This window comes from Haliotis rufescens, unplaced genomic scaffold, assembly GCF_023055435.1.
Source record: "Haliotis rufescens isolate VD_foot unplaced genomic scaffold, xgHalRufe1.0.p SCAF_2, whole genome shotgun sequence".
In the NCBI taxonomy this organism is placed as follows: Eukaryota; Metazoa; Mollusca; class Gastropoda; order Lepetellida; family Haliotidae; genus Haliotis; species Haliotis rufescens.
In genome coordinates this window covers 51,099,160-51,127,047 of record NW_025963890.1, presented here as the reverse complement: position 1 = coordinate 51,127,047, position 27,888 = coordinate 51,099,160, and the positions used below count along the sequence as shown (strand labels likewise).

General features: G+C 40.7%; 1 protein-coding gene across 1 annotated transcript; it reads right to left on the bottom strand.

Annotated features, from left to right (window-relative positions):
- Positions 1–1,586: 1,586 nt before the first annotated feature.
- Positions 1,587–27,888, bottom strand: LOC124114319 (pancreatic triacylglycerol lipase-like). The gene is made up of 11 exons (XM_046474813.2): positions 27,775–27,888; positions 21,196–21,461; positions 20,512–20,658; positions 13,639–13,747; positions 13,142–13,258; positions 12,543–12,662; positions 9,153–9,268; positions 7,898–8,030; positions 5,648–5,771; positions 4,747–4,947; positions 1,587–1,804 (listed from the first exon to the last, which is right to left on the bottom strand). The coding sequence occupies exons 1-11, from the start codon at positions 27,875–27,877 to the stop codon at positions 1,729–1,731; spliced, it is 1,512 nt and encodes a 503-aa protein (XP_046330769.2). The 5' UTR covers positions 27,878–27,888; the 3' UTR covers positions 1,587–1,728.

Sequence of the window (27,888 nt, the reverse complement as noted above, 5' to 3'; positions counted from 1 at the left end):
GGTAGAGGTAGGGTTAAGGAGTTCGAGATAATGATGGATTTGAATCTGTCCTTAAATACAAAGTGAAGCCAGTTCCAAGACTCTCTTGCTGTGGCATGAATGAAATACTGCTAACGGTCGTCTGAAACTATCTTAACTTACTTCATCACGAGCTGTCGTAATTCTGTGTGCGTCAAGAGGGCTAATATAGCGTTAACAATTATTTCACCCCCTGATCATGTTCTGAACGTCATAACTTTGTTATATTGGAAATATGTCAAAAACTCATCATATAAAGATTCATATTATCATAGGAATGTTCGAGAAATCTTAATTTCTGGTTCCGAGACCCATTGAGACCCTTGAAATCCCCGCAACCCCATGATTAATCTTTCATATCTGACATAAGGTGGGCAGAATTGATTATATTTGGTCTTTACATGGTCTAATTCCGACTAGTTATTTACTTATATCCGTTAAATGTTTCCAAAAGGTTGTGTTTAAATAACATAAATAATGATTAAACCCCTGGCGAGTGGTTTTAAAGAGTACACACTGTAGATTAATAGTAGCACCGTGTCACTGTCTTCTTTCTTATCACAAATCTTTCTTCAGTCATTCTATCCCTCGCCAAAGATACATTTACCTATGGAATAAAGAATTAGATCGTTGTCATAGTGACGTACGCGGTAACATTACACAGTTATCATTGGTGTCAAATAAAATAGCTATCATAGAACAGTTTCCTACTGAGATGTCAAGTAATATCATATGTCACATCTATAAGCAAATCATCATGGTCTTGTGACGGGAGTGACGGATGATATGTTGTGCATATGCATTGCAGAACTGAAATGGTACAGGATATATTTATAAAGAACCAACTAGATTACTAAATCTGAACAAATATCTTTTTGAAGATGAAATCAAATCAACACTTACTCCAGCAGAATCAAGCTTATGGCCATATTTCAATTATTATAGAATTACCATATTGTATGTGAGCCAGGGTCGTTGTCCTTTGAGGAATGACAAATCTTGTATTACCTCAAAACAGTATGCACAAGAATTAACATAAACATATAAATGAAATGTCATCTACATTGTGCACAAAAACTAGCATAACATCAACAGCCAATGCAGCTCAATTCAAAAGGTCAACATAAATCAGTCTCGATTATCTGCGAAAATGATTCCATGGGGTGTTAAAGACATAATAGTGATGAAATTTATATGAATGGATGCAATACTCCAACCACACGGGCTGGACTTCAAACAGTCCAGTGATTTGTATCATGAGCAATGCCTTACGTAGTCGGCGTTCTACGTCACGCTCTCAACCGAGTCACCACACCTAACCATCGATCCCTTCAAGTAAGTATCAGTGACAAAGGAGACAAAACTCCTGAAAAAGGTCATAGTCTGGGACAACAATGTGATAATATGTCTCAAAGGGACATCAGCTTTATGACGACGAACACACATATCGTTCTAAAGGCCATGGAAATAATTACCATAGCAATGCCCTCATAATCCTGATGGTTACATGGTGGAGTGTATGACAAGTTTACGTGAAACGAGAATTACAGAAAGAATTCATCAAAGAGTCGAGGTACCAGACTTTTATTGAATTGAATCACCTGAATCAAAGGGCACAAAAGAAATAAAATTAGTAAAGGTACATATCACATAACATGATTTAAATTTAGCATTTGATGGTAACAGGTATTAAGCAGTCCGACTGGTTCATCAGCAGGTGCTTGACGCTGACAGCTGTTTGGGAGTCTTGCTCTCCACTGCAACGTTAGAGCCACAAAACTGAAATCTGCAATGATAAAATAAGGTGATGGACTCAGTGACCACGTCATGGTAGATAGATAGATAGATAGAAAAAATGTCTATATTAACTGCAATATTGAAGATACATTATATAAGACAGTTACATGAATATAAATGAAACCTAAACAAAATAGTTACATGTTATAATGTAGGGGTATAAACAAATGCTGTCCCTTGTTAACATAATAAGAAACTAGTAACATATAGTTTAACCCATAAATAAAACCCAAGGTCTTCAATGCAATCGGACAGTCCGCTTAAGAGGAAAAACATGATAACATCATCATCATTCGACCAAAGGTCAACAGCGCAATTCGCATAGGTAATATATAAAATAGTTTCGAACATTTCATTTCTTTCTTGGATAAGAGTACATGATCTTCAGCAACCCATGCTTGCCATAAAAGGCGACTAACGGGATCGGGTGGTCAGGCTCGCTGACTTTGTTGATGCATGTCATCGAACCCAGTTGCGCTGATCGATGCTCATTATGTCAATCACTGAATTGTCTGGTCCAGACTTGATTATTTACAGACTGTCGTCATATAGCTGGAATATTGCTGAGTGCGGCGTTAAACTACAAACAAACAAACAAACAAACATGACATAAAAATGGGTTTGAAGACTATCGGAACTGACATATCCCATCGCACCAACGCATAAGGACATGGACAAAGACAACAATATGCAGACTATCTGTAAATGATACTTTGTATTTTACAAGTTGAAAACCATGAATGCTGCCATCGAAAAACTGTCATGTCAAATTGATATCATGGAAACCAGGCATCTGTACGTGTATCTGACATCAATGGAATAAAAAAGAATACTGACGAGAGTATCATTTACCACAAGTTCAAGGATAGCAACAGTAATCTGACTTACAATTCTACCTCAAAGCAAGGAAACAGATTTATAAGTGTTTGTCACATGAAAAAGATGGTACCCAAAATCAGACAGCAAATGACCTTGTGCAAGTGACTATTCTCTTAAAGACATAAGGAAGATATTTTAAACATTAACAAAAAGAGATGGGTACAGGATTTCCACGAAATATAAGTTAACAGCACACAAGTCATTATAGATTAACATTTTGAAAGATTTGTAAAAATAACACACCAAAGCCAGGGAATAACCGATGTCGAATATCTCTTGCAACAGTTTCCATTGGGCATTAAAGGCAAAATGGTGGTGGTAGTTATATTAATGGTTCACTGAAAATCAGTGATGACACCAGGTTTCTGCGAAACGGGTAACATTATCTAAAGGACCAGAATATCAATGATATCGATGAACTTAATGATATGAACTATATTCCATATGTAGTTTGCATTAATTTGTAGTGACGGAAGTGTTCATCCAAACAATTACGGAGGTATTTGTCTTCTAGATGTTAATGGAAAACGTTTCACAAAGATATTGAAGAAACAATTAATGGGCAGAAACAGACAGCAAATTACACGAAGAACACGCATGTCACAAAAGAGGACATTCGACCACAGATAACATATTTATTCTATAGCCAGTTATTTAGAAGTATTTTGCGAAGCGAAAAGGAAGAATGTATGTAGAAATTATAGATTTTTTCAAACAACTGTACGGAACAGCACTTTCTTGTACTAAAAGAACATGGATTAGGGGGAAAGACGTTAATGTGTGACCACGTGCAATAGTGTAAGTGATTACTTCAGTTGAGAAGCAAATGTTGTCTCAGCCCAATACTATTTGATTGTAATTTGAATGAATATCTTGACGGGAAAATTCTGAGTGCAGAAGAATCTACTGGGGTGAAATGTTGGAAAAAAAACTATTCTTTATACTTTGTTTTGGGCTGATGATGTGGTTAGTGGAACCAACACTGTCTTCATGTTATAACAACATATGGTTTCTGGGTGATATTTGTAATAAATGACTGTGCACAATGATAAAACTAAAACCGTGGTGTTTAGAGAGGAGCTCAGACAAGTGATATTACAATGGATGCCAGATTCAGATGGTTCCTAAATAGAAGTATCTCGAGTGTTGTTCACATTTAAATTATCGGGGATCAAAACCCATTTATATTTGTCAGAACAAGACAATCAGCGTTATGATAACTGAGATTTATCCGTAAATTCAGAATTGATATTGAGCAATCATTATTTTTGTTTGTCAGAACTGTTGCAGTTGCACTGCAGGCGACCAGAAAACAGAAAGTATTGAGAAGATACATCTGACTAACTGTAAACAGATATTGTAAGCTAAACCTAAGCAAGTAGTTAGGCGGTATTAAGTTGGATGTAAGTTTGCCTTTAGAAGTGTAGTATATGACAATGAATCCATATGACATATATATATACCAAGACTTGTAATAACATGAATATTTCTCTTGGTATAAGGACATGAGTGGCCACATAAGATCGTTTTGTTCTCATAAGGTTTTAGGTAGGTGTGTATTGATCAGTGTGTATGGACATCATGGACATCATAAATTACAAAAACGTGTTTCCTAATAGATTGGACCCGTGAAGATTCCGGGGTAGAAAAGGTCTTCAGCAACCCATGCTTGCCGTAAAAGGCGATCATGCTTGTCGTAAAAGGCGACTAACGGGATCGGGTGGTCAGGCTCGCTGACTTGGTTGATGCATGTCATCGATCCCAATTGCGTGCATCGATGCTCATGATGTCAATCACTGGATTGTCTGGTCCAGACTCGATTATTTACAGACTTCCGTCATATAGCTGGAATATTGCTGAGTGCGGCGTTAAACAACAAACCAACCAACCAACCTTATAGATTGGTTGCTGGCTGGGTGAATGGAAGGATGTAGGTTGGATGGGCAGTTCTATTCTTTGCAAACAGTAATACCAAATACATTGTTTATTCCTAATACAGGATATTTACCATCCCCAAACACACTAGAGTGATAACCTCTATATATTACTTACTGTTGTGTGTTCTCCCCCTCTACGACCTTCACCTTGGATATAAATAGAGTAGGATGGCGCAGATTAAGCGGGTTCCAGTCTAAAGGTTTGTACCAGTGCGCATTCTCCTCCCACCGGATTGTAAACTTTGTCAGCTGACCAATCTCTTGTGGTGATGTCACAACATAAGTATAGGATTTGCCTGGTGTCAGATCAATATGGCTGAAAAATCGACAGAGAAGCTTTTTAAAATATAGACAGAGAAAGTATATTGCCTTTCAAGAAGCACATAGAACCATCTGCTTCAGTGTGACGAACTATATAGTTTGCTCACATACTTAAAATCGTATTATATATGCAATGATACTGATATAATTGAACGTGGACTAATTGCGTTATGAAAGGTGAGGTGAGATGAGATTGGGTTTAACGTCGCGTGCAAGATTATTGCACTTTTATATTGCACGTTCGTGTGTGGCTGCTTGTACTAGTCCGGACTGATGCCGATTTATAGTGCTAGCCCACTGAGATACCATGCCATAGTTTAACATGGATACCCTACTCAGACAGTATACTGACTCCGAGCCGACCAGTCCTTGTTTTGCCCGTTTAATGCCGAGCCCAAGACAGGGTAACAACAAGTACCACCTTTTAACGTCTTTACGGGGATCGAACCCCGGACTTTTCGATCTCCGGCGGACACTTTACCACTAGACCACTGAGGCGGTCTCGTTATGAAAGGTAAATCTTTGGTAGAAAAATGTGGATTTGGATCAAGCCCCAAACAATCACCCCCACCCACCTCCAGAATCAAACGTTCGGTCTCAAAGCCGGTTCTTATATGTGTTATGTCCTAATTCCTATTGTTCCAAATACACTTTGAGTTAATCTGTATGATAACGAATTGAAAAGGGAAGTTTACTCGTCAGTGAGCTGTATCTCCTCGGTGTGTCCTTTGCTGCCGGTAAGTGTAGCATATACATCGCCCCTCTCCTTACGTGACCCGTGTGGCGCACCCAGAGTAATCTGCAGCTGGTAGTGGAACCCTGTGATGTACGTATGCAGATAGGTGAGGTGAAATGGAGTTTAACGTCGCGTCCAAGAATATTGCACTAATATAACCACGTGCATGCACGTGTGTGTGTGTGTGGCTGCTTGTACTAGTCCGGACTGATGCCGATTTATAGTGCTAGCCCACTGAGATACCATGCCACAGTTTAACATGAATATCCCACTCAGACACAGTATACTGACTCCGAGCCGACCGGTCCTTGTTTTAGCCTCTTAATGCCGAGCGCCAGACAGGGTAAAAACAAGTACCATATTTTAACGTCTTTTGGTATGACGCGGCCGGGGATCGAACCCCGGACCTTCCGCTCTCCGGGTGGACGCTCTACCACTAGACCACGGAGGCGGTCTCGAGCGCCAGGCATGGTAACAACAACGTCCTATGGTTATGACGCTCTGATGGCGGACGCTCAACCACTAAACCACGGAGGCGGACCACGTACAAAGATAATCGTACACTCATACCAGTATATATACATAAACACGTACATTTTGTCTTTGTAGGAGCAAAAAAAAATTACAACTCATTCGTTTCATGATCATGACACACAGAAGGCTAGTGAACATTTTTTTTAGTTTGAGGGAAAATAGATAAATTATACATGTTTTTTTCTTAACAAATTAGATTGTACAAAATATTTTCATCCCCTCCCCCTCCCCCTCCCCTCTTGACGTTGGCGGTTTGGCATGCCACGACCATTGGTTCGGTTGAAGGCATAAGGATGACACTGTATACAAATAATGTTATATAAACGGATGGGTGGGGTATACCGATGTAGGAGTATATGTAGCTGGTTATGTATGACAATATCTACACCCGAATCTACAAGTGAAACCTTGATGTGAAACCTGATCACAGAACATTATCTATAAAGATGTGATGTAAAGCATGACACATGCCGAGATTTGCCAAACATGATTTCAGCTATTGCGAAATGGATTGTAACCTAAATCATGATACTGATGAATACGTATATGGAGGTATCCCTGTTGTCTTTAGCAGATATTGATTGCGATCTTTGAATGTCACCTGCAGTGCGATACACTTGCATTGTGTCCAGCTTTAGGCGTTGATATTTACATCCACGTAAGTGTCTAGCCGACTCATATTTCCAACCAAAGAAATAGTTGGCGTGTGTGTTGAGCTGAGAGTGCAGGGCCCACTTGCACAAAGCGATCTTAGCGCTAAGTAGAGCTGGGACGGGTTACTCGGGTACTCGGGTCGGGTGGGTTCTGAGAAAGACCAGAGTACCCACTGGACTACCCGCCCGGACCCATGGTTAATCATGTGATATATTGTTTAATGACAAAAACCTACTATAGCTCAGTGGTTACACTAAAATGTTCGCATTTCTTTCTGACGATGCACAAATACCTTTTGACGTGTATATGTTTGAGTAAAGATAAAGGTTCAGTCAACTTCAGTGAACGCATGATCTGATTGTTTGATACATGTATCTAAATAGTTTTAGCCAGGGCTGCGGTAAAACAATTACCAATCAGACATTTTTTTCCCTACTCTTGAGACCTGCAGTGGGTACCCGGGTAGGGTCGGGTAATTGGGGGTCGGGTACCCGGGTAGTAAATGTGGACTCGTCCCAGCCCTAGCGCTAAGACTATCGTAAGCCTATGTAAGTATGGGAGTTATGGTAATCTTAGGGCTAAGATCGCTTTGTGCAAGTGGGCCCTGGTTAGATCTGACGTTTGGTAAAAAATGAATTAGTTGTCGACTCAATAACGCTACCACAATAATGAGTGAAAGAGTATGGTTTGACGCCGCTTTTAGCAATATTCCAGCAATATCACGGCGGGGAACACCAGAAATGGGCTTCACACATTGTACCCATGTCGGGAATCAAACCCGGGTCTACGGTGTGACGAGCGAACGCTTTAACCACTAGGCTATCCGACCGCCCCTCTACCAAAATAAAGAATATTATACATGTTATTATTCCATACACATCTGATTTCCGTAAATATAGGAGTCAAGTACATGACTGTGTCACACTTTACCTGACACTGATAAGTATGATTAATACTAAATGATCCCTTTATGAAACCGATTGTAAGTATTGTCTGCTTGTGTATTTACGACCTTACTTACGACAATAGGGCGCAGTCGAACCAGTCTTCAAGAAATACTTCACCAGCGTTTGCTTGTTGTTTGGCTTAACACGGTCACCATGGTAACCCATATAACCACATCCGCCTCCGCTGCATGGAATACATTTGCCAGCCTAAAATGAAACTTGATCGGTTCTTTTACAATAATTTGACGCAATACTGGTGACAGTGCTCCATAAATGATGATGTTTTTGTTGTGTTTCACAAAGGCTCACACGATTGCTCTTACAGCATACATTCAACGATGAAACACAATCCACACATTAATCCCAGTAGAAAACATCATGACAATTTGCACTACATGTTTTCAATGTATTTTTCATGCTGTTGCGCTGTTAACGTTTTTTCCCGATTTGACTTGATATGAGGTTTCATTCCTGCGAAGCCTTTGAATTAAATTTAACATATCGGTTGATAGTTTTCTAATGTTTCTTTCAACGACAGCGGTAATATCATCCGTTGTTATTATGTACATAGTGAAAATGGGGCATGAAAAAGGTATGTGACACCGTTATCCTATTTAAGAAAAAAACGACTCGTGGCCGTTGGTTTATCGTAAATAAAACACTGCTGGGGGAATAAACCATGAGGAGCCCAGACCCGAGTGGTTTATTGTCTCTGCAGTGTTTTATTGTACGATAAACAACGATAACGAGTCATTTATTTCTTATATGAGAAAAAATGTACAGCCTCTTTATGGATGATGATAAAGTGTAAAAGCTTTAAAATTTTACCCGTATTTTAATAATGATGACTCCCTCGTTAGAATCCGACCTCGCAATGTCGGACAAATCCATTTTATGAACAGATGGGATTGGTATTGGTATTTCCCGCACATTCTCACAATCCCCACGTCGGTTATCTGTATATCTGTACCTTTTCTCCCAATACCGATTGTCATATCTCTCCCACTATTGGATGCTTTGCCCAGCGACAGCTATGGGCAACAACTTACTGGACACTTCCCTCTCAAAATAACGTCGACCAATATATGACGTCATCAAGTTGCGAGCGCATATTCAAATCTCCACAGAAGTGTCGTCATGATAGAACAATGTTTTATCGTGAATAAACCACGCTTCGTTCATCATTGTTCTTTGCGATTTATCGCGTAGCCATCGTATATAATCTGTGATATATCCAATTATTAAAAACTCCTGTGTAGCACTGAAGTAGCATGTTCCAACCAGTTCAACCTGGTTTTTCTATTGGTGTACGTTGACTTTATAACTCACATTGAAATCTTCGTTACTGTTACACTTGTAAGCTTCAAATGGACATCTGCTGTTGATGGATTCCGTGAAGAGCGCATGTGAGCGTTTATGGCTGCAGTCAAAAAAGGTTTTGACGCCTGAAAAACGATGTAACACCGGTTTGGTACAATGTTAGAGACAGTGTGATGTCATCAGCATCAGTTTCAATAAGTCTTTGTCTATCAGATTAAATCAATTAAATCAGCGTTATCCTATTTGTCCATGAATGGCCAAGCTTTCTCTTACTACTTATTTCGTAGTGTAATTGGCATGGGTCTCCAAGCAAAAATTTTCATAGCACGCCACTTGATGTACTATTTCAAACATACGAATGCACCTTACTCAAGTGCATCTAAAAGGATTATGTCCAATCCTACACAGCATTCGCGATGAGAGTTTCACCTTTTGTATCTACAGTCTAAATATATTATTTTCAAATAAAGATAAACAATATATGTGATGTTTCATTCCACATGAAATTTTATGGTACCATGCCATTAGATCCCAGGGTGGACGTTGAAATTCATAATGCGCCATCACAGCCCTATAGAATAGGTCTTCAGCAACCCATTCTTGCCGTAAAAACTGACTATGCTTGTCGTAAGAGGCGACTAACGGGATCGGGTGGTCAGGATCGCTGACTTGGTTGATGCATGCCATCGATCCCAATTGCGTGGATCGGTGCTCATGATATCAATCACTGGATTGCCTGGCCCGGACTCGATTATTTACAGACCGCCGTCATATAGCTGGAATATTGCTGAGTGCGGCGTAAAACAACAAACCAAACACACTTAGGAAAGAAAGTGACACACCACCCTCCAAATGCACACACCATTAAACAAGGCCTCTCCGCAAGTGTGTGATACGGAGTATTGAACCTTTAGTTGACTCAAATTCGAAAATAGTTTCGCATAAGGTGGAAAGGACCCACGATGTTCCAGAAGTGCACTCTCTCTTTCTAAAGAATTCTTTCACTTCTGAAGGGCAATTTACTATTTCTCTTACGACTTTTGACATATGGTTTAAGTACAATCAAAGGTCACCATTTTTAAAGTTGAATAGATGTCGCATAATAAGTACCCAACCCTTGAGAATGTCACAGCCTTCCATCAATGTCACGACACATTTGTCAATCCGTCATCGTGAAGTGTCCCGAGCGATCGCGCGAAGACGGGACAATTTCCGGAATATGTGACTTTGCTTACGTTGACTTACATCTTTATTGACTACTTTCTGGAGATCACTATATGTCACTCATATCAATTTTGAGACGTTAGAAATTATTTCATCTTCTTTTAAATTGACAAACGACCTTTGAAATGTTCTGATGACACATTTTGCATGTCATGTTCATTTCCGAATACTCATGGCACATATGCATCAAGTCTGCCATATTATCACTCAGACATTGTGACCACAAATGTAAATAGTTTCTCTCAAATAATACATGGACTTGCTGTTTCTTTTTTTGTAAAATTCTCATCACCATATCTCAAAGATGTTGATAGGTTTGAACAGACACAAAGTCGTTTCAGTATGATGAAATTTTCTATGCATAGAGTTTTAACAGTCAGCAGTATGTCAGCGTATATTTTGTGTTACCATTTACTTCAACTGGTAATGCCTTCAACTAAACATGTATAAGTTTTCCAGTTTCAAAATCATAAATTTTGCAGTTGCTGCAAATGAAGCCGGGGTATTTATGTAATTGGTTAACAATTCAATTTAGCCTATGGTTTTATGAGACGAGGTGAGGTGAAATGGGGTTTAACGTCGCGTCCAAGATTATTACACTTATATAGCGACGTACATGCACGTGTGTGTGTGTGTGTGTGTGTGTGTGGCTGCTTGTACTAGTCCGGACTGATGCCGATTTATAGTGCTAAATCTCTGAGATACCATTCCGCAGTTTAACATGAATACCCCACTCAGACACAGTATACTGACTCCGAGCCGACCAGTCCTTGTTTTAGCCACTTAATGCCGAGCGCCAGACAGGGTAACAACAAGTACCATCTTTTAACGTCTTTCGGTATGACACGGCCGGGGATCGAACCCCAGACCTTCCGCTCTCCGGGCGGACGCTCTACCACTAGACCACGGAGGCGGTCTATGGTTTTATGAACACACAATGCCATTAAGAAAGTGGTCAAATATAGCAAATGTTATATTTGGGATAAAACCTTCTTTGTAAAGTACAGATTCTTGTACTTTTTTGGGTTAAGCCCCGTCCGGAATTCGAACCCACACCGCGTGAGGCAGCTAATCGCCAGCACACAAAGTCTGGTGGTGTGGGTTCGAATCCCGCAAGGAACTCAACCAAAAAAAGGACGAGAATCTGTACTTCACAAAGAAAGTGTTATCCCAAATATAACATTTGTTACCTATTGTTTTACTTCAAATAAACAGATCTAACAAGTAATATATTGGCTGTTGAATACCATGGGGAAAATGTGTTGCAGAATCAGAGGAAAAGAAGTGCATGTCATGTGTGGACGACATTTCAAAAGTTGAAGCATCAGGGACAAACAAATATGTCCGATGACATTCCCTATTTTGACTTGTACCATATGTGTATTCAGGTGAACACTTGACTTGAATTCCAAGTGTTTGTGACGGGTGCCTCTGGTGGGACAGATGCACTTTCCTTTTCGCGATCACACGGTATCATCGCTATTTGAAAGTGATTCATAAACACATGCTGGTGATATTGTGGGAATCTTACAATGAATTCTGCTTTTTCACAGAGATTTGTTATGATTATGAAAAAAGAATTTCGTTTATTTCAATTTTTCAGAGGGTATTAGACCCGTGAAGATTCCGGGGTAGAATAGGTCTTCAGCAACCCATGCTTGCCGTAAAAGGTGACTATGCTTGTCGTAAAAGGCGACTAACGGGATCGGGTGGTCAGGCTCACTGACTTGGTGATGCATGTCATCGATCCCAATTGCGTGGATCGATACTCATGATATTAATCATCGGATTGTCTGGTCCAGAATCGATTATTTACAGACCGCCGTCATATAGCTGGAATATTGCTGAGTGCGGCGTAAAACAACAAACCAACAACAACCAATGACTTGAGTGACTTGACATTTTTCTACCTCTAGCCAACATCACAGGCCCAGAGCATTAAATGGTCGGTCCATAAATATTGGTCTTGAAGAATTACTACTACGTCCTTCCGCTTTTCAAACTATATTCCTACAGCTAAATATAGTTTAAATGCCAACCAATTGTTGGTATTTCTGGATCTATTGGGCTTATTTTCGTAGCATTCCTAATTACTGTTTGGTTTCTTTGTCGTGGTGTCTCTGCGATTATCACATCATTCCCTATCAGGCCCTATACGCATGACCATAATCTCACCGCCTTGAAGTCCCTCGATCTTTATATTTGACACGGCGTTCTTCGCGTCACATCCGGGTTGTGTTAGTCCGCCATTAGGGTAATAATCCACGTGACCGCACGGTTGCTTCATCCCTAGACCTGGGAGTGAGGCAAATTTCTTTGACATTAAACAAATCTATGTGGCTGCTCCAGGCATCACAACAAAAGAAAACATGGCATCACATATTCCTCCACACTGTGCTTACGTTCCTAGCTGCAGAAGTGTCCAAGTACGTTTTCGAACAAATTATGACATCACTGGTCATCGCAGCTATTTGGGGTACAGGTAGCCCAGTCTTCAAAGGCACTGGTGCAGAGTTGCATCCCTTGGGCACGCCAGAAACATGATCATGGTTTCGAAGCTCAGTTCTCCCCAATTATGTGCCTACGTTAGTCAGCACGGTTCTCGTGCTTGTGGGTTTCACCAAAGGGGCATTACTTTCCACATTAAGCTGACACGCCGTGATATAACTGGAATACTATTCAAAGCGGCGTTAAACCAAATTCACTCTGTCACTCATTTTTGCTTTTATAAGTTCATTCCTAGCACGGTTGGTTATCATTGCAGTAGTATATACCTAGTTTAAGAAGGGATTCTCCATTGGTGTGTATGATGTCAACAAACATGGCGTCGGTCGGGTCGAGCCTCACTTTGACATCAGTGCCCTGGAAGTAGGGTTCTGCTGGGTCCAAACCTTGGTTAAAGAATCGTTTCATAAATTGTGAGATATATATGAGAAATGGTACAGGTGTTTCAGCAAAACGTTAGAGCACGTAACCTCTAGGTTATTCCACTACCATTTTGCCTTGTAGTTTTGCATGATTAGATGACATCATGACATGTTGTTGCTATCGACCATGTATTTAGAAAAGATTTGAGGGCTGTTTGGGACATATTTATTCACACCTGTTCATGGTTGCATTGATTAATTTATCCTTCACTGAATTTATATTTTACATTCAAGTTTTGAAAAAAGAGGTAAATTGGTCGTGTATTAACCTACCACTATTACTTTATTATCATATTTTTTTCATCTATATATCATTTATTGGCTCGTTTTTATATAAACGTTACCCGTGATTCTTCCAACGTACTGGATTCTCTCCCCTGCATAACCAGCTGCATGAGCGCCCAAACTATGCCCAATCAGATGAAAGTCTTCAGGCTTGGCGTGACCTACAGTCTGTAACACATGCCATGGTTACAAAAACAACTCACAGGACACAATTAGTAGAGAGATGTGGCGTCGGAACAATCTGGCTAGTATCACATAAGCAGTTCGACAGGACAAGGAGCAGATTGTACAAATATATACATAATTTGTGTGAGAGTCAGGAAAACAGTGGCCTGCCAAGCTTTTCCTGACCTACTAAACAAAACAAAGAATCATTAAAGTTCATTAAAATTTATGCACTATAAAACGTCATAAAATGTGATGGAAAAACATGTGTTGTGCGAGTCAAGGAAGTTTAGGAGTGTTGTTCTTGTTATACTTCAATCATTGAAATAAACTTTCGTCCGAAATAAACAAATGATATGAATAAACATCTCCAGACATGTCACTAAACTTCACCCATTCACTTGACATATGATGATATGTATAGACAGCACCCGACTAAGGGTGATTGGGAGGACTGGTGGTTAAAGCGTTCATGCCCGTGAAGATCTGAATTAGAATAGGTCTTCAGCAACCGATGCTTGCCTTAAATGGCGACTATGCTTGTCGTAAGAGGCGACTAACGGGATCGGATGGTCAGAGTCTCTGACTTGGTTGATGCACGTCATCGTATCCCAATTGCGTGGACCAATGTTCATGCTGTCAATCACTGGATTGTATGGTCCAGACTCGATTATTTACAGACTGGAATATTGCTGAGTGCGGCGTTAAACAACAAACAACAAAACAAAAAGTTATATCAAGTGCAAATGGTGTCTGAATTGCATACTAGCTACTTCCGTCGTTGACACGTCAGTTGGTGCAATGTCAATAGTTTATATTAGATAACAGGCTCCCAGTTTACCAGCAGACATCAGATAGCATATAATTCATGTCTAGACCAATAATCTCAACACCGACTCGAATTTAGTTATATATATTACAGCATTTCATCTAAAAGTCTTGTATCGTTTTCTGCATGGATGTGTTATATTTTATTCTAAATTCAGACATACGCGCTTGATTACAAATTACCAAGAGTCATATCCAGTTCCATCGACAATTACAGCTTACTGCAAGCGAAAATGAAAAAAAAATCTCTGTCGAATAGAATAACATGTTTATCTATTTAAATTCGTCCCTCAGACAATATTTTTAAAGATCCACTTCAAAATGATTTATTTTGCCAGAAATGTGACAGATTGCATTTCAGTTTCTGTCATGCTTAGGCCAGAATGTTCCATGTACTTTCAAAATATTCTTTGGTCGAAGTTGTAATGATATTATTCCGTTTATACATTCAACTTACAGCGTTGTTTCTTCAGTTATTCAACTACTCATTTGTAAACTACTGTGGTCAGTTTGATGATCACAAGGGACCAAGGGTTGAGTGAGTTGGGTTAAACGCCGCTTTGTAACAATACAGGTTTTTGGCTTTACGCTTTAAAGTAAACTACGGTTATAACGAACTTAAAGGGACCACTTATTTTAGTTCGTTATAGTCGTAGTTCGTTAAATGCATATATACAGCATAAGTACAGCAAATAGTCGGGGCAAAAAAGTAAGTTCGTTATATCCGTCAGTTCGTTATAAGTGTATATAGCGACTGGTGTTTTCTGTGTAAACTTTCTGTTGCACAGTATTAATTTCTTATTCCGGTTTGAGTCAGACTGGATGTGACGACAAAGCAGCAAATCGGCTCAATCATACAATCAGCGTAGATCACATCAACGCTAAAGCGTGACTTAAGACAATTACAATAACGAGTCTCGACCACAGAAAACGTGACCAATCTGTCTTTGTAAAAAGTATACCCCTGCACGAAAGTCATGATTCCTTAGGGCACATGGTGTAATTTCAGATTGCCCCAGATCACGCTATATTTTCATGTTGAGCGCTTCCGAACTACCGTAATGACTGCGGTATGAAAGGATGAAGCTACTGTTTAAAAAACATATGACCAAGAAACACACTGGTATCGGTGTATGATTGCATCGCATATACATATCGAGTGATGACAGACACACGATGAGAGAGTGTGTTGACCTCAACAGAACGTGGCGCTGATGGTAGACGTTCACCACATTCTCACAAAAATAACTGAATTACAATTGCGCACGATAATCAGGGTACCAACAATACCAAGAATTATGATGGTTATGATAATACTTACCTAGAAATGACAAGAAACCCAAGAATATAAAAAATAACACAATGTCTGATATGGCAGCAAAGTTATCTTGTCTTGATATAGCTGTACTGTTGCAAGCTGTGGCGTTACACAACATTCGCCCGCGCACTGCAAGGTTGTCGGCATTGATCAAAGCCAAACAGTCATTTACACACATAAAAATTAATGTAAAAAATTAAGCCACGCCCTCAAAAGACTTCTTTTACTACTACGGAATATCGGGGAATCGCGGAATATAGCACTAACCGTCGAGGGAATTCCCATTCTGCTCAGGGCTTTTTAGCGAAATTCATGCATAGTCATATTCCAAATCATCTTTCGAGACCGAAGGCCGAAAAGTATTGAAACAGCAAACGTGCAGACTCGCTCCCCTGGTTTTATTCGCTCCCCTGGTTTTACTCGTTCCCCTGGGTTCCACAAATTTCATGTCTTCGGGTTCCATTACTGACTGACATGTATCCAACTGTGTCTTTCCGTCCTCAGGGAACTAACGTTTGAGTCTGACGGTTACTGACCATGTCATTTGAAACAACCGCCTTCTCCCGGACATATTTGCCTCTTGCCTTGATTGACAGGTCCGTTCGACTGTGTTTTGATCCTACTCTCCGTTGATTGGCTACTGACTTTGTGGGCGTGTCAAGGTGAGGTGAGGTGAAATTGGGTTTAACGTCGCGTCCAAGACAATTGCACTTATATAGCGACGTGCATGTACGTGTGTGTGTTTGTGTGGCTGCTTGTACTAGTCCGGACTGATGCCGATTTATAGTGCTAGCCCACTGAGATGCCATGCCGCAGTTAAACATGAATACCCCACTCAGGCACAGTATACTGTCTCCGAGCCGACCATCCCCTTAATGCCGAGCGCCAGACAGGGTAACAACAAGTATCATCTTTTAACGTCTTTTGGTATGACGCGGCTGGGGATCAAACCCGGAACTTCCGCTCTCCGGGCGGACGCTCTACCACTAGACCACGGAGGCGGTCTGAGCGTTTCAAGTTATGTGCATAAATTAAACTGATTCATGACACGCCACATTGTGTATTCCTACTCCTGGAAGAATGTTCATGAATCTTGTCATTTTGTATTACTTTAGTTGTTTTGATTAATCTTTTGTAGATAACACATGTTTTCGTTGTCGAATTTAATTATTATAAGGGTTATTGGGTATATTGTTCGGTTCATTGAGGTATGAATCGAAAAACCGATGTGCAAACTTTTGTATGAATCAGTAGCGTAAATAAAAACTAACCTTTAAATCATACGTAGTGCTGCATGGGAATTTCGAGGATCTCACACTGAACAAATAAAAATGACTTATTGAATCCTAAAATACCCATTTTAGGGGTGTTTGATGATGTTTAAAACGTATTTTAACGGAAGGGTGCAGGCGATTTGCATTTTGGTGGAACACTTCCGCTTATTGCAAATCTGACTTTAAACCCAAAACACAATGCTATTCTTAAATTCGGCATCAATAACATCAGACGCAAGCATCCTTGTGCATTCGTCTGACGTTTAGGGCAAAACTATATTATAGTTAACTACACATGAGGTGGAGCAAACAGTATTTATAATAAATGCCAAAACTTTATGCGAACGTAAATCATTCTTTAATGGTTATTTCTGTACATTGTCTAACCTTGCAAAATACCGTCAATTGTGCTTATACAACAACATCTTAACCATTAAGAACTTATTTAAGCTTAAAGCACCTTAATATGAAACTCAAATAATACATTGCCATTTTGCTTTACATGTTGTATATTGGAATATTCTATTTGTCCTTATGTACCCCGATGGTGGTTTAATATATGTAATAAACTGGCACTTATTGGGCTTTGTGTCTTTGTTTGTTGTTTAACGCCGCACTCAGCAAAATTCTAGCTTTATGACGACGGTCTATAAATAATCGAGTCTGGACAAGACAATCCAGTGATTGAGCATCAATCTACGCAACTGGGATAGATGACATGCATCAACCAAGTCAGGGAAACGGACCACTTGATCCCGTTAATCTCCTCTTACGACAAGCATAGTCGCCTTTTTCGGCAAGCCTCTTCACGGGTGATTTGTTAAGCAAATGGAGCAGAGCTTCGTGAAACTATTGTGTGTCTGCTCCAAGTTAACGAGTGATTAGAAAACCACGTGGCAAACACGGGTCCTTGTGGTCCAAGACATTCGCTGCCTTTAAACTATTGAGCGTTCATTGTCGTTAGTTGTATACAGATGCGGAACAATTGAATGCATATTATCACGGGGACAGACATGTACACTATTTGTCTTTGAATGGTGCCGAATAATGTTGTTTTTGTGTTTTTGTAGAACACCATTTTTTAGGACATCAAGCAATATCTGGCGAGCAGACATTTTGTAATTAATTTTACAAAAATCCAACCACACACACACACACACAGAGAAGAAAAAAAGATAGTTCTATTAGGTTCATGTCACCTTCCTTTCAACACGCGTCGCCGAAACCTGCAGTGGATAGGTTTAAAGCTGAATCATGCGTTCCATTTGACAGATTCACATAGCTAAAAGTGACCGTTAAAACACCAATGACGTAAAAAAAACATTTACAAGTTACCAGAGACTAGTCTTTTAGCTTTTGCCTTCTATAATGGATATTGATTCAACGTTATTGCTGTACTAAGAGGCACCATGTGGGGGACCGCTGTGTAACAAACTGCAAACACCTTCCATAAACCCGGATAAAAGGTTGTGATGAATAGTGACGGAAATTATAAATAGAAAACGCTCTACGAGTTAAAGGGAGTCACTTTGGGGTATCTATAACTGGAGCGTGTTTCGTCTTGATGAGTTTCAGTGACAACGCACAGTTTCAGGTACATCATGAAATCACGTTGCAGAATGTGAACGTGACATGATAAGTGCACCTTTATAGGATAGGGTCGATAAATCTAAAACCTTCTAAACTTTAAAAGGTAATAAATTACCTAAACAAAGAAATTCATTCGCTTGCTGTAGAATGTATTGGGCTATTTTTGCTCCTACTAAACTGTAGCTAATGGTTAAATCAGGGTGTAAAGATTCGATGAGACAACTTGGAAGTAGGTAAAGGGTTATCAACAACTTGAAGATAGACTGCTAGTTGAGTTGAAGTCGACCACGACCAAGGTGGTTGGCGCTAGAAAAGTTGGAAATAGTTGAGTTGAATGTTTGTAGTTGGTCTCCTGGCTTGTAGGGGTTCGTGTTGCCGCGGCTGGTTGTAGGGAAGGGCGTTTGGCATAGTTGATGATTATAGCTTGGTGTGGGGCAGGGTGTTACTTTGGAACGCCCCATCTCGCCTTGTGTTAATTGTGAGCTTGTTGTGGGGCAGGGTGTTTCTCACTTTGAGCGCCCCATCTCGCCTTGTGTTAATTGTGAGCTTGTTGTGGGGCAGTGTGTTACTTTGAGCGCCCCATCTCGCCTTGTGTTAATTGTGAGCTTGTTGTGGGACAGGGTGTTACGCTCTTTGAGTGCACAATCTCGCCTTGTGTTAATTTAATTGTGAGCTTGGTGTGGGGCAGGGTGTTACTTTGAACGCCCCATCTCGCCTTGTGTTAATTGTGAGCTTGTTGTGGGGCAGGGTGTTACTTTGAGCGCCCAATCTCGCCTTGTGTTAATTGTGAGCTTGGTGTGGGGCAGGGTGTTACTTTGAGCGCCCCATCTTTCCTTGTTAGCTTGCTAGCTTGTTGTGGGACAGGGTGTTACTCACTTTGAGTTCCCACTCTCGCCTTGTGTTAATTGTGAGCTTGTTGTGGGGCAGGGTGTTACTTTGAGCGCCCAATCTCGCCTTGTGTTAATTGTGAGCTTGGTGTGGGGCAGGGTGTTACTTTGAGCGCCCAATCTCGCCTTGTGTTAATTGTGAGCTTGGTGTGGGGCAGGGTGTTACTTTGAGCGCCCCATCTCGCCTTGTGTTAATTGTGAGCTTGGTGTGGGGCAGGGTGTTACTTTGAGCGCCCCATCTCGCCTTGTGTTAATTGTGAGCTTGGTGTGGGACAGGCTGTAACTCACTTTGAGCTCCCAATCTCGCCTTGTGTTGATTGCTAGCTTGTTGTTGGGCAAGGTAATACTCATCTTGAGCTCCCAATCTCGCCTTGTGTTAATTGTGAGCTTTTTGTGGGGCAGGGTTTTACTCACTTTGAGCTCCCAATCTCGCCATGTGTTGATTGTGAGCTTGTTGTGGGGCAGGGTGATACTCACTTTGGGGTAGGCGAGGAACTGAGATACGAGCATCCCGTCCAGCCGGATACTGGTTGTAGGAGGGTCGTTCAGGGAGCATCGTAATCACATCGAGGTGGATGATGACATATTGGTGTCCATCAATTCTCAGTACACCTCTTCGGATGTTGAGAAGGATCTTACTCACTTTGAGGGAGATAATGAGATATCGGGCCCCAAAAATAATGACATGGATATGAGGTAAAGATCTTATTTCCTTGGAGGTAGGTTGGGAAGCGAGCAAGTGCCCCGTAGCGTAGGGTCTGATAAAGGGATGGGGGAGTATTTGAATCACTGCGAGGTTGGAGGTAGGTGTACCATCACTGGCCCGCCAATGGTTGACAGTGTGCCGGGTATGGGGAGGATCGTACTCACTTTGAGGTGGGTGATGAACTGAGCCACTATTGCCCCGACCACTCTGGTGTTTGCTGTGGCCTGGGTGTACAACGTCTTGGAACCACCGCCCCAGTCGACAATGAACACATTGACATCGTGAGTCTTGAGGTACTCGTCCTTGACTTCCTGGAGAACAACACGCACAATGCTCGTTATCATTTTTCAGGTGCCACCGGGCCGACACTGAAGGAAACTATACACCGCACAAGAAATTGCATTTCTTCTGGAGCGACACCTAAAATCAATGTTAATAAACATCTCTGTTTGCAATGTCGTAATGTCCCTCGACAATGATGACAGTCGACACGAACTGAAGTCATCCTTAAGGCGTTTCGCCAAGAAGCTCGCGTCACAAAGAAAATAAATTTATGAAAAATACAAATCATGTTTGATTACTTAGTCTGATTATGCAACTACCAGAACTGTTGATTGCATGCAGAACCCCACATGTTTTTTGTCTCGAGCTTATTATACTTTTTGCACTCGTCGCTATATGGCTGAAATAATGCCGATGCGACGTTAATTTTTAACTCATACACTCAATTTTTGCAAAGAGTGAAAAACGTATGTTATGTTGAATACTGCATCAATAGGTTGATAAACTGAACGAATGGAAACTGCGGAGGACCAGCAAACAGTGAAACAAACAAATGAGCCACTAACGTGAAGCCATGCTTTTTGACCATTGTCAAAGTAGCCGTGTATGGCGATCTTGGTGGGCTTTGCGGGGTCAAAGTTCGATGAGGTGACAGAGGCCGAGTCGTTGATGGTAACAATCTGTTCTTTCTGTGGATTGTGTTTGGTGTACAGCATGAACTGGACATTGATGTGGTCTGGGGACTCGGGGAGGAAGTTCAACGGACGATGAAGGCTAAAAAATGGCGGGTCGGTTGCGAAACATCCCAGATGGTCGTAGCAAACAGAGGAACCTAGAATGAAATTATGATGTGTACAAAGAGCGGTATAATAGGTTTGAGTGGAGTGTAAGAGTCATGATTTCGATACCAACATAAGTAATTTTAAACTTTTTAAACCACAATCACACACGGCCTTTAAATCACCACCGCATCCGGTCTCTAAACCACAACCACACATAGCCTTTAACCACCACCACAACTACACGCGGCCTTTAAACCACAACCACACATAGCCTTTAACCACCACCACAACCACACGCGGCCTTTAAACCACAACCACACATAGTCTATAACCACCACCCCAACCACACACGGCCTTTAAACCACAACCACACATAGCCTTTAACCACCACCACAACCACACGCGGCCTTAAACCTCAATCACATACAGCCTTTAAACGACCACGGCATTCTTTCTTTAAACCTCAATCACACACAGCCTTTCAGCCACAACCACACACAGCATATACACCACCTCCGCACCCAGCGTTTCAATCACAATCAGATAAGCACTCTATCACACACCGCCTTTTAAACAACAACCACACACACAGCCTTTAAACCTCAATCACACACAACGTTCAAAGCTCAATCACACACAGCTGTTGTGGTTCTCTTTCATCGGCATGTCCTGAATGTGGGTTCGGACTCAGCATTGCCCCAATCACGATCTTTGGTTTGTCTGCATCCGATCTGTGCCTGTGGGTTTCACTTGGGTCACTATATGCTTTCTTCACATATTGAACGGACACACAATTTGACTCACTCACTCACTCACTCACGCACGCACGCACGCACGCACGCACGCACTCACTCACTCACTCACTCACTCACTCACTCACTCACTCACTCACTCACTCACTCACTCACTCAACACAGACTAAACACCACCACACAAAACGTGTACCCAATACCATAAAACCTTCATTTGCATGCATTCGAGCCAACCCCTCAACTTTGGCACTAACGATATCTTTTGTAGATGGTAAAGAGTCGGTTTTCCAATGTTACAATGAAGGCCCGGGAAATTGAAATAAATGGCGTGGTTACATTACTCTACAACGCGCCTGTTTATTTCTAATGGGCGACAGCTTAAAATGGATGGTGTGAGATCAAGAGTATGTTGCGTAATGACCGAACATCACAAAAATATGAGATAAAACGTTGGTGGTGACTCCACTAAATCGATGCCGAGATAAAAGCCGCATTTCAAAAACCGACATCAAATCATTCTTCACTAGGGCTAAAATCTGCAAAGTTGATATAATTACGGAAAAATGAAACAGGTCCATTCAATCCAATTCGACTGTAAACTTTGCACAAAGCGTTCTGTAACGTGTAAATAATCTCCCCTACAATGGTGGGGAAGATGGCGAGGTTTGACTTATTGCATGAGGTCATTTAGCATTAGTTCCTATTGAAGATTATTCATGAACCATACAGTAGTGTTAAACCCCCACTTAGCCTTGTGCTCTGACTGCTCGAGTGATTTATATTGGTAATCGCATTTAGATTGTAATCAATATTACAACATATTTTAGTTTTCGACCATTTGATCTCCTTCAACGGATGTTACTGTTGAACGTCCACAATCGATAGAGGTAACGTGCCCCTTTACACGGCTAAATCATCCCTGATTGATAAGAAACTGACTAATTATTAAAGAAATGTGTGAGTATGAAAAAATAGAAATCTCTCTTCAGCAGAGCATCGATACTTATCCGTTAGGCAGCGTGCTTTTAAAATTGTTTTTTAGCAAATACAGCCAGATACTACGTCTAAGTAATGCTGGAAGAAGCGACCTCTTCAGGGACATCGACATCGAGGCTTGCAACATCTTCAGCTCTCCTCATTTCCAGAACAAACACAGCTGCGTTTGTCTCATGCAAACACGGAGGGGAGGAACAGGACAATCACTTGCCCACCTTGCCCATCACTACAGACTAATTGCTTGGTATTTTCTCACTTTTTGTGTTGCTTACAATATGATTATCATTTTTATTTAGTTTAGTCTGTTCGTAACGAGTCAGATTCATGACAGAGGATAATTTTGTCTGCCTGCGTCCCCCAGGGTAATGCATGTTTGATCGGTGATATTTATCTAGCATATTTTCAGAGGTTTATGGGTATTCACAAATCCCTGCAGCGTGCCAAAACATTAGCAGTAGAAACTTGTCATCTATATTATCAATACTCGTACAATATCGACATTCTGTTTGTTTTTGACCACCATTAAACGTTTTATTGGGATCGGTTTCTTGTGAAAACGTCGTGACTCTAACATGTGACAACATTTATCTAGACTAGGTCGGCCATAATCACAGACATATCAAACAGAAACACACCTGTTGTTCTGGAGTTAGAGTATGTACTATAAATATCTTGAAGCCGTAAATATAACATCGTATAGTCGGATTCTTATCATATCACTTTCTGGTCAGGTATTTAAATACTATTTATTTAGCAACATTCTTCCTATCATGCCTAGTATTAAGCTATCAAGTGCCTGTTACGACTTTTCTGACGTATTACTTGGAAAACTGAAGCCTACTTCATCATTATTGTAACATGACCTCGAGGTTTAAGATTAAACATGATGAACAGCGAGGTAGGCATTTCTTCTGATGTGATAAAATAGGGGATCGCAGGATTTGAATGGGAAATAAGCAGTCCTATATGTAACGGCTATGTAACACTTTCGTTACACTTTCGGATTCTTGGTAATGACATTGATGAATAAAAAGTTCTTTTAGCAGAAATTATACATGTATATATCACTAGATGTATATTATAATTTTTAGCACGGGTGGCCCAGTCGTTTAAGCCGCCGCGATTCGCTGTGCAGAGTTGCGTCCCTTGGGCTCGCCAGAAACATATGATTGTGGGTTCGAATCCCGGTTCGCCCAGATTATGTTTCCAGGTTTGTCAGCACCATACCCGTGCTCGTGGGTTTCACCGAAGTGGTAAACTTCTGATACCTGCATCACTTCGGGATTTCCTTCCACATTAAGCTGACACGCTGTGATATAACAGGGATATTGTTAAAAGCGGCGTTAAATCAAACTCACTCACTCACTCACTATGGGGAGTGAATGTGAAAACTGACTCCCATAGAATCAGACAACTGCTCACACCGTATCGAGGTGTGATTCCCCATGGAATCAGAAGCAAAGCTGCAAAGAGTTGTTCCAAGATACAGGACGTTGGTAACAACGACGTCCACGTTCATCCCACAAATATTAAAAGAGGTTGAAGTTTGGAGCTGATCCAAACAGTACCCGAATGTTCTTATTACTTAAATGACCCATGGACACACGAGTTGTGCATGGGCGGGTGTCATCTTGTTCTAAACGTTGGCCAATCATACACACTAATGGAACCACGCCTGGCAGCAAAGCCTCATTACGATTCCGAACCTCTATGAGTCAATTATTAAGACGGTCTTTTTGTCATCCGTCCCTTAAATGTTCACCACAATTTTGCCTTTTACGCCCACTGGAATCTGTTTCGGCAAATAATCGCGGTTGGTTAATCTCTTACGTTGACGTTATATATTTACCGTCTTTCATAACCTCCGGGAGGTTTCTGTACATTTTGGATTTATTTATTTTAATTACTCTCTCTACCATCATGTTGGTCTTGCTGTGATATGGTGTTCTGCAGGTAGCGCTCATGGGTACGTTTCCAAACACGACTCTTGCCATCATTAAATCGATAATTGACCTCGATTTGTCGCTGAACATGTTGTAACGTCGATGATACAGCTGCCTGACGTTATGACGTCGTGTCCACGCCTTCCTGAAACGTCTGTGATTAGCAGTCATATCGTGATGCCAATCAATAGCCGACAACTTTTTAGGCCTGTTGCTTTCAAGGGTTTGCGAACGGCTCGACCACCTCTTTGTGATAACCATAAACTAAGCCTGTATTTTGTATTGGCTTGGATATATCCTTTAAAGCTGTAAGTCTTAAATGATCTGTCTTTTGTACGTCCACATGTTTACGACCTTTCAACAATTTCACATCAACGGTTCCATAACACTGTGTGTGTCTAGATCTTTGTAACCCTTTGAAGCATGTAACCCCAGGTTTCATGTCTGCAATTCGAGCGCTACTGACGTGTCTTGTCTTCCCATGATGACGTCGTTCACAGTTATCATCATTCCCATGGCAATGCATTGGAGACAAAGATGTTGCTAGCATGATTTTTGCATGCTTCTTTGGCGAATGTAGTGAGTCTGGGTATATTAACCTGGATAATTTCCTGGTGATCATTTAATGTGACCACTGTATGAAATGTTTCAGGGGGGGGGGGGGTTCAGCCTGAAGGCATATGAGGACTGGTTAAACAATATCAACTTTGGGATGGCATGCAAGGTAATAAAATAGTCGATAAACTATTTCAAATATTATAATACTTCTACACACGTAGAAATATAAAAGTTGAAAAGAACATGGAACTTTAATTCACTGTCAGCAAAATAATGAAACAAAGGAGAAAAAGCTACATTCGACGCACACGTTTACCATCTCGGTGGACACAAAGAACACAGAAATGATGCTTACAGGCCATAATCGGGACGAAAGTTTCGAAAGATTCGAACGCATAACCAGCAGATCCTGTAACGCATAAGGGACGCAACCCCCAAAGTCGGCCTGGGTCTTTGGTCTCATTAGTCGCGACTAGATGATACACCGGTGGCATTCATTGAGAACATCTACAGGTATTTGTAATTAGCCCATATAAATATAAAACGTCAACGCCAAAGAATATACATATGCTGTCTCAATTTTCTGCATTCTCGCTTTTTTTTGTACAAAAGTTGACATAACTTGCACCATCATTTAGACTTTTTGTTTGGTCTTCACTTCTAGTTGGTCGAGTTCCCCAACTTTGAGTTTCTTACCACAGTGATTCAAGCTGTCGTTCCTGTCTCTTTTAGTTTGGCCCTGGGGTGGGTGTAGTCGCAGTAATAAAATTAACGTGTTTTTAATGCACGTTGGGGAAATCATTATTAATCGCCGCACCTTGTCATAAATATAGATAAAAAACTAGCCATATTTCACATTGTTTTTACAGGATGGGTTATTTACAGTGTGGCAAAACCCATTGATTTCACAGATGAATTACTAAAACGGTGTTACATGTGTATATATGGTTGTTGTCAAATATAGTTTTGTTATGGATGTATCAGTTATACAGTTGTTACATATGGGTGAGGTGTTTTACAGACATATACGTTTCATCGTTGTTACAAAATTTTGGAATAGTAACTATAACAGATGGATCAATTGCATTGTTGTTGCAGAGAATATATATAACGCCAAATAAAAGCATAAAGATATGCCATACGTGTGACATATAAATAGAAATGTATGACTTTAGGCGTCGTCGGCGTCATATGATACCATCGGTTACCATGGCGTCACAAACAAGTGATATCAAGTGGCCCTCAATCTGGTTAGCTGTACATTTTACACTAAAGACACTGATTATTACTGTTTTGAAATTTTCGTAAATAGGTCGAATGATTTTGGAAGACCATAGAATGACCCCTGTTGACATTTAAAATCGGATATGTTTAAACATGTATCAACTTGTTTTGACATATTTGATATCAAAAGATACTCGATTAGAGGCTCAATGTCCCCAATGGTACTAAGAGTCATAACTGTGTATGAGGTTTTTAATTTTAAATTAGTAAAAGGAATAGTACTCTTATACTCTGCCCTTACCATCGGCATGACGAGTTGTTGGTGTGACTTTAGTGAGAGACAAGTTGTCCTTTAACGAGTTTCAGCTGTACAAAAACCATTTACAGCACAAGATATTGAGGCTCAGACAAACTGCCAGTACGACCAGGTTTGATTTTAGTCATTCAACACCATACATGTAGTTGATATCAATCTATTAGTTAATTACTAAAAAGAAACACAAATAGTGTCTCAATTTCACACATGGCGCAAATTAACATGTCCGGGCCTAGTCTGGACATAGGAACTATAACATCCATGTACAGAATCCCGCTTCAAGAAGGAGCGCATTGCAAAACCTGCCTATTTATGTATAGAAGGTGTTTAACGCTGCACTCAGCTATATGTCAGATATGAGACGGCGTAAAACCTGTCTTAAAGTAACGGTTTAAATGTAAACGAGGGGAGTCTCGTTTGGCAGGCTGAGATCACATCACACCGTCCATCTTTGACATATTGTTGCTTTCAGTTTAAACGAGACCCATGTCCCCTGCAGAAAGTTTCAATCATTAAAAACTTATCAGCATACGAAACTTCAACGATAGACAGATGTCTCCTGTAATTAGCTCACGTTTGTGTAGCCCCTCTGACAGCTGTAGGCTAACGCAGGCGATGAAAATGCCTAGCACAAGTGACTCCATGCCTTCCTGATAGTCACGAAACAGACATGTCATTCTGGCGTTAT